At 47.5% G+C, this 9,226-nt stretch overlaps 1 protein-coding gene across 1 annotated transcript in view; it reads right to left on the bottom strand.

Moving 5' to 3' along the window:
- The window catches only part of timp2a (TIMP metallopeptidase inhibitor 2a), an 18,295-nt gene extending 10,362 nt beyond the window's left edge, over window positions 1-7,933 (bottom strand). Inside the window, exon 1 of the mRNA XM_062526330.1 lies at window positions 7,519-7,933. Coding sequence (XP_062382314.1) covers window positions 7,519-7,648 — 130 coding nt within the window. The 5' untranslated portion in view covers window positions 7,649-7,933. The remainder of the gene's footprint in view (window positions 1-7,518) is intronic.
- Window positions 7,934-9,226: the final 1,293 nt, after the last annotated feature.

Here is a 9,226-nt window from a genome sequence, read left to right as displayed (position 1 = left end):
CACTCACCATACACATACCTCTCTACAGCCTCACACACATATAGACACACACACACACACACACACACACACACACAATACAGTGGCCATGTCAAAGTTTCCATAAAAACATACAGCACCCACATCCTGAGTTTTACTAAACCACATAGATGCAATCTATGAAACACAGCCCCCTGACACACAGACATACACATATGCTGGCACACGCATACAAACACACACACACACACACACACACACACACACGCACGCACACACGCGCACAAACACACACGCACACACACACACACACAATACCTCAACCCCCAATGTTCTCAATATACATACACATAACATGCATAGAAAAACAAGTCATTGACACACAAACACCCATTGGCACACACACATTGGCACACACACACACACACACACATCCAAACACACTCACACACCTACACAGAACCACACTGACAGCATCTGCTTGTTTCCACTAACCACTAACCAGGAGAAAAGTGCTGAATGACTTCCTTTTTCCTTGGTACATAAAAACTGTAATGGGGTGTATACAACACACACACACACACACACACACACACACACACACACACACACACACACTGATTTGTACACAGTGTGAAACATTCACAAAAGAACAAAACAGGCAGAATAATCCCTGTTTTTCCCAAGGAAAAGCACCTCTTTCTACTAATAACAAATGCAGGCGTGCTCTAACACACACAAACACACACACAGGCACACACACAGGCACACACACACACACACACACATTCTCACAAAGAATATAGTCTCAAGGTCCGGTTTGAGGTAAGGCTCCCCGAGACACGAATAGATACATGGATCATGGTTGGCCACATCCTCTGTTCTCTCAGAGTGACAAGGCCAAACAGGGCGTCAAAGTGTCACAAGTGCCCACTGACCATTGGCCTCAAGTGTGCCCTCAGACACACTGACTACGGCCAATCTTCTGTGTGTGTGTGTGTGTGTGAGAGAGAGTGAGAGAGAGTGAGTGAGGGAGGGAGAGAGAAGGATGAAGGGATGCAGCGTTCCCTCCTCCTCTCCTCTGCTCTCCTCTGGGAAGTCCCCGGCGGCAGGGCTGCGAGCTCAGAGGAAAACCGCTGAGGTCCACACTCTCTGTGGCCCGGCGCTCCAGTCACTGTGGTTCGGCCGCCCCACAAGGAGGGCTACAGCACATAACCCCCAGCCTCACCCTCCCCTCAACACCCTCCACCCCCACCCCCACCCCCACCCTCTGCCCGCGGCCTGTGGTCTGCGGATGGAAAGTGACTGAGCTGGACACCGGGTGACTTGGGCTCCATACAGCACAGAGAGAGAGAGGGAGAGAGAGAGAGAGAGAGAGAGAGGGGGAGAGGGAGAGAGGTAGAGAGAGAGAGAGTGAGAGAGAGAGAGAGAGCTGACCCAACGCTGAGAAGGAGACGCTTATAAGGAGATGTGTGCCTGCTGGGAGTGGGATTTGATTTTTACTTCATGTTTATTTCAAGGGTGATGATGTAAGGTAGGGCATCATTTCTGAAGTGTGCTGTAATGGCCGGAGAGGCCAAAGAAACTTTTGTGATCGCTGACGTCCGTCCAAGCAAACGTTTCACCTTCACGCTGTAAAAAGTTTACGGCCATTGTGAATGCAGCCCCTTATATATATACATAAATCTAAATCTAAATATATAATATATATATTTCTCAGCACACTGATTGACCATTTCAGCTTGGGCTGTGCTGTACTACTTTTCACAGTGGCATGATGGATATTACATTTGATTTGGATATCAGATTTCCCTCCGGGTATAGTAGAGAAACAGACTGGAAAAGGAATAAATGGGCCTACAAGCTTCAAGGAAAATAAACTGCACACACACACACACACACATACGCACACACACACACACACACACACACACAGACACACGCATGCATGCAAACACACACACACACACACACACACACACGCACACGCACGCACACGCACACACACACACACACTGCTGAAAAGTCTACAGCCCAGTGGAAGAGAGGTCCTCGTGTCAGACAGGACTCGTAAGTCTCATAAGACGTGGTTGATGACTCAACAGCCATAAAATCTGTTCGCAACAGCACACACCGAAGGGAAAGGCAATGAAACCTCTGTCTCCTACACAGACACAATCACACACACACACACACACAAACCAACACACACTATTCTGCACAATAACCATCCAGAGTTTGTCACATGCTTGTTAAAGTCACACTCCCCTGTGAGTGGACACAGGAGAGGGTCCAGCGCTAACTAGCGTCTGGTGTATGAGACAGCAGTCCTCCTCCACCTGAAGCCAGCCTCCACTCTCCGTGCCCTGCCAGTCTAGGAAGCAGTTTCTCCTCAGCGAGCTGCCACAAATAGACGTTTAAAAGGGTTTTTGGGACAAATAAAAGCTCCTGGACTTGACTGCGCGGAGTGCTTTATGTAACACTATACAAATATGAGCAGGAGGAGGAGGAGAAGCTGGGGAGAGGAGGGATCAGAGGAAGCCGGAGATCTGGAGGTGTTTTTGAAACGCCGCTCGATTGTCATGCGCGTCCACTTTCCGAGTCCTGCGAGAGTCGCTGACACATGACCAAACTTCCCCAGGCCCCCGCTTCTGTATTTTTAGAACATTTTCCACTCCGGGAGCCTGTTGCTCTAGTTCTGCCTCCTTCTCCAAATCTGCAAGAGATGGAGAGATCAAGAGAGCAGGAGGGGGGGGGGGGGGTCACAACAGGCCACAACACACCTGCACACACACTTTAGTCAGGCTCTCAAGATCCAGCTTGACACACACGTATCACATCCTTGACTGCTTTGGCACCCCCGACTGATGCTGGTTTGCGTCCCGTGAGAATCAAAGCGCAAACTGATGTTGTGACTTGTCTCCCCAGAGTAATCTGGGAAGGAATGTGATACATCATTAATGTGAAACATCACTCAGTCAGCAGACAAAACAGTTTAGCAAAATGTTAACTGGAACAGAGAGTGACTTTCCAGCCCAGACGGAAGGCCAGTGTGTGTTTGTTTCTTGGCCTTGGTGGAGGGACGGAGGCCAACGGTGAGCTAAGCACCTGAAGGGGAGCTCAGGACGGAGCCTCGTCTGTTTCTTAAACGGCCATGTCGTGTCACTCATCCCCACCTATGGCAGAAATGCAGGCTCCTTTGATGTGAGGACACTGGCACCAGAGTTAGAAACTCCTGCCAGGCATTCCAGCAGTGTGTGTGTGTGTGTGTGTGTGTGTGTGTCTGTGTGTGTGTGTGTGGCATTTGAGTGTTCCCACTCCACCCAAAAAACAGACAAGCCCAGGAAAGTTTTCTTCCCCTCCGACACTCTCTGTTCCCTCGCTTCTCTTTTCCCCTTCCTGCCCTCGTCCCCAACCACTTCCTCGGAATGCTCGGTGCCACGCCCGCCTTGGCCCCTCGGACACACACACCCCGGACGATGTGGTGACCCTTTGCCAGAATACCTCACATACCTCTATACAAACCCTCTGTCACACACACACACACACACACACACATACACGCACGCTCTCACACACACACATACACACACGCACGCTCTCACACACACACACACACACACACAAACACACACAGTTCCCAGCTACTCACTCTCCAAAGCATCACTGGGCACCAGTGATGCTATTTCTTGGCTGTCTCTGAATGCCAGCCAAGACCAGGTCCCTGGCGAGTGGCGACACAATCTCTCTTACACACCCACGCACACACATACACACATACACCCAAACACAAAGATAAACAAAGTCTCCGGCCAGGACATAACAGTTCTGTTTATCATTAAGTTCCTCAATCAGAACGCTTCCACATTCATGCTGAGGGAGCCTCGTAGACTTCACTTCGTGTTGTGCAACTTGGAGTTGGTCAATTACGGTAAGTGGTGCAGAATGCACCGGAATGCAGCATGCCGAGATAACATTCAGAGCCCAGTCTAAACTGCACACCTTCTGGCTGCACAGATAGAGCAGTACTGTGTCTCTGTTCACCAGCGCTCTGTGTACACAGATAGAGCAGTACTGTAGCTCTGTTCACCAGCGCTCTGTGTACACAGATAGAGCAGTACTGTAGCTCTGTTCACCAGCGCTCTGTGTACACAGATAGAGCAGTACTGTAGCTCTGTTCACCAGCGCTCTGTGTGCACAGATAGAGCAGTATTGTAGCTCTCTTCACCAGCGTTCTGTGTACACAGATAGAGCAGTACTGTATCTCTTTTCACCAGTGCTCTGTGTACACTGGAAGGTGTGGTATTCCCAAGGAAACTGAGGATCAAATAAGCCAATGAAAAATTAAAAGGGGTCTTCTGCTGCCAATGCAAGAGATCATAAGCGCTTATCAGCTCCCTAATTTGTTCCCATCAGACAAAATGGGGGATGGGAATAGACTGCTCTAGATGATTGGCACCAACACCATCCTCAGCCGCGCATCTACAGAGCATTCTGCAAATAGCGAATCAGCTCGTGTCTGAGATACACGGCATCAAAGCTAGCAGGCTCTGCTTGCTAAGTTCAGCTTTGTTCATGCTCATGAAATCCTGAATTTATTCCATGAAATATAGTTGCCTGGAAGTCTGTTGCCTGCTAGCTCGCTAGCTTACAAAAACTTGTTTCTTCAACTGAGCCTTAGTCTCACTGGGTATGACTTAAGAGCCATCGGCTAAAGTCCAAAACCAGAGATGTCTTATAGATCACTGGGTTTAAGGTATCGTGGTACATTTTATTCTAAATGTTCTGTTTTGTCTCATTTGATCAAAGTGGACATCTGAAAAGTCAACAGACCGATGGGTGGTCCTGCCCTTGGCAGGTCACGGTACTAACACACTAAAGAATGCTCTTCCTCTCCTGTCCATTGACCATCAAAGCTCGGATAACCAGCAATGAGCGTTCTTTAGTAATTCAATTCAGCTATTCAACACACTTGGAACTAAGGTTCAAAAGGCTGCCATCTTGTTGCGACCACTGGAATGAAAATATGCCGTTTTCATTCGAATCAGACGGCGAGACCAGTCGGGGCTTCTAATGCGGCCCAGGCCCTTCAGATGTGGCAGAACCGAAAACATCTTTGCGTCAAATCGACACCATTATTCACGATCCAGTGGGCTGAGGTAACACAAACGGAGCAGCCAGAACACAGAGAGGGGCTTTTTTTCCAGTCGCATGCCACACATATTTCTGAAAGGTCATCTACTTTCATTGCTTTTTCCTTTCGGGCCCGTCCAGAACTCAGTGAGCCAGATGCATTCTCCATGCCTGACACGCCCCCCTCCTCCCGAGGCTGCTGGCTCCGGATTCACCCTCGCCTCCTTCGAGCCACGCTATGGTGGGGAGGGCGGGCCTGTGAACTGGCCTCTGGCGAGGGCACTGTCCTGCTGAATTAGGACTGATCCGGGTGGGAAAACCCCATTGGGACTCACGACATTCCTGCCATTCCTGGAGACCTGCAGCTCCGGCAGCACCACCCATCAGCTCCGTGTGGACCTGCTTCCAGAACCATCACAGAGAGAGGGAGTGAGAGAGAGAGAGTTAGAGAGAGAGAGAGAGAGAATCTGAACACTCCATCATGGGATATCTCTCCTTTTTCACCTCTCTCTCTATCTCTCTCTCTCTCTCTGTCTAGAGCCACTGCCACGTACACAGGCTTGTCATGATCTGGATGCTGAGTACACTTGGAGGGAGAAGAGAAGAGAGGGCCCATTTATTCTGTGCCAATACATTCACATCACAGGTACGCTGTACACATATACACACACACACACACACACACACACACACACACACACACACACACTCCCACACACACACTACCCAAACAACCATAGCCATAGCCTGGCATTTGTCTGCTATCACTGGGCCAGGAAGGACTCACCATTTTATTTGAAGCCAGTAAACCACTAAGAGACTTCAGATCTTTCCCACATCAGTCAGAGCAGGCATCCAAAGCCTGGTCTGAGATCTGTTATAGGGAGAGGAGTGAGGCCCACATTCAACATTCACCTCTGATCTTCCTGGTGGTTGTATGCTGAATTCATTTAAATCGTATTAGTTTAATGACCTGAGCACTGGTTTCACATTTATTGAGTCTCTCTCTCTCTGTCTTTCTCTCTCACACACTCTCACACACACACACACACACACACACACACACACACACACACACACACACACACACACACACACACACACACACACACACACACACACACACACACACACACACACACACACACACACACACACACACTTAATGTAACCACGAACATGTCCTCCACATTAGACTGCCTTAAACCACCAAGAGCTCAATGACATAGACAAAGGTAATTGTCTGTGGTCTGTAGTCTGTAAGTGTTTCACACTGTGAAGTGAAACTCGACTATGAACCTCTCCACAACCAGCACAACCCCCAAACTCCTATCCCACAATGCTCTTCTGCATACAATCAGTAATTAGGCACCCATCATAACAATACAATTATTCAAGCAGAATTTTCAAACATTTATGTGTGGGAAACTGTTCTTTCTAAAACGAATTCCCTCCTTGAAAGTGAGTAGCCTATCACAACAATCGGACTTGTCAGTTTCAATAAACTAGGTAGGCCAAAAAGATACAAATGTTCAGATAAAAGACTAATACAACAGCTGCACAAGTGTTTATTTAGGTCAAAGCTTATATAACCACTTGTGACAACATCTGAAGAAGAAGAAGAAGAAGAAGAAGAAGAAGAAGAAGAAGAAGAAGAAGAAGAAGAAGAAGAAGAAGAAGAAGAAGAAGAAGACTATACCAATTATGACCATCCTGGAAACATATGAAATTGAGCACATGACATTTGAGGCAAACCTTAGGTTGACCTTATGTAAACGTCACAAGGAAACTCAAAAGGGGTGAACACAAACGAGGTCAAGTGTTTAACCCTTCGTGTGAGACTGCCTGGTCAACATAACGTCATGCGCATAAAAAACATCATATTTTCTCGCGACCAGAGACCAGGTTTTCGAAAACTGGCACGAGGGTGCAGCAGTGTTAAACAGGATATGCAGCACTGTGAATGTTTACACGCCTTGGCCAATAGCCTCCTGACCAACCAACAATCCCTCTGAGAGTTTTTCTTTCACCCTCAAACAATTATTGAGACACAATAGAGTAGACCTACGTTGATAATAGAGAAAATGATTTCTCATTTATATCCCGATATCATTGTTTATGAAAATAATATAATATTTCGTTTAACAGGTGAGGTGACACCCACCGTAAAACAAAATCTTAATTGTAATCATCAATGACCTGAAGACGTCCCAATGTAAAGACAAACAAGTGAACAAAAAAGATACACAAATAATGGAATATGCTAAGCATAAATATTCAGTGACTGACACCACATGCAAGTTCCCAGACAATGAAGGTTCTCTATGTGACTGCGCTGGAAGTCTCCAAGCATTGAATGAGGGTGAAATGTCGGATCTCCATGGGTTCCTACCGTCATCTACTCACCAACATCGGCGTTGCAGAAAGCCTGTTGAGGATGCACAGGAGAACAGCTGCACGCCTCAGCGATTTCCTCCACTTGCCATAATATAAGCACAACCAGCGTGCAGAAGAAGCTGTTCACTGCGTACGGCATTTCCCGCCTGGCGAGTTAATCTTACAGGTGATAAAGGTACGAAAGCCAACGGACTTTCTAAATGCAGATCTGATCAATAGATTTGCAGATCCCCCCAGTAAAGATTTTGTCACTGCCCTCACTCTAATAACAACACTTCCGACAGTATCAACACAGTATTATTATCTGGTGCGCAATGGACTATCTCGGCCAGATTGAGAAAATCATGCGTGTAATGCTAACGCTTGCAGACAACCTGTGCTACTTCTCGCTCATATGTACCCGTGCCCTCTACCCTGACTGCCTTGTATGGGTCTGTTTTTGTCTGACGCGGTCGGGCTCATTTTTTAAGGCTGCCCGGACGGACTCCTCCCACCCATCCAGAAACGTCCAGCGGTGGGCGACTGTGCGGTGAAGGTCCTCCCTCTCCTCCGGCGTGTGATTTTCTCTGTCCAGATGCTACAGTCAGCTGATGTCATACCAATGTGGTCATTGATTCGAAGACATTTGAGGAAGAATAGAAAGATCAAATAAAGGTCAGAAATCAGACATGGGAACAATAGGGCTTTGACTTATGCCGTTATTGGGATTGTGGGGGGAACTAGGGCAGAAGATGAAGGCATACAGTATTTTAGAATACAGATGCCACACTTTTCTCTCAGAAAAAACAGACCCCCCCCCCCCCACCACCACCACCACCACCACCACCACACACACACACACACACACACACACACACACACACACACACACACACACACAGAGCCGCTATATCATCAGAGGCCAGGTATCACCCAAGCAGATCAGGATGGTCTGATGCAGATAGTTACAGGTGGTTAAACCAGAGAGGTTCAACGTCACTGAACCATTACTTTTGCCAACCATTTGAAAACATAGTTAGGCTATGTTACACTATGTCTTTGGTGGAGAATGAAAACATTTGCACACTTTAAAAGTAGGTTAAATGTGAATAATATCAACATTTTATTAGTTTACCATGTCCATCTGTGTGTTTTTGGTATTTTCTTCTGTTATTGTAATAAATAATAAACACAGTCTATGTACATGCAGGCCATAGTCATAATCATCATCATGTGGCAAATAATTGAAATTGTGGACATTTCGGCATTCAGTTGCAGAAATGCAGTAGCAGTAGCAGCAACAGCATCGATTTTGTTTGGAGGGTTTTGCGCTGACATTTTATTTTGGGTGATTGTAAAGTTTGCTTTTCACTGGGGGACAGTAAAATGCTCACTCTGTTTGTCTGGAGACTCTCCACTGTTTCCACTCAGAGCTCAGAGAAAAAAAAAGCTGCTCCCTGTGTCACTTGGAAAGCAGGAAAAAGTGAACGAGCAGGAAGAGGTGGCAGGCAAGAGAGGAATAAGTAAATAGGAATAAGGCTCGGAAAATCCCGCGGCGTTTGCCACTGCTCCTGCCGACTCCGCCGCGTCCCTTACGTCATCCTCTGGCTCCCTCCCGCACGGGCCCCTCAGGGCTGCACAGGAAATACCTGCGCCTGTCTGCCTGGGCCCACAGCATCCAGTGGCCAATGGGCCCCAACAGCACCCTGCATGGAATGGCCAGAATGACAGCATGAAA

The sequence above is a fragment of the Sardina pilchardus genome, chromosome 22 (genome assembly GCF_963854185.1).
Source record: "Sardina pilchardus chromosome 22, fSarPil1.1, whole genome shotgun sequence".
Taxonomy (NCBI): Eukaryota; Metazoa; Chordata; class Actinopteri; order Clupeiformes; family Clupeidae; genus Sardina; species Sardina pilchardus.
The sequence above is the reverse complement of the archived record's forward strand: the minus strand, read 5'-3'. Positions and strand labels throughout refer to the sequence as shown.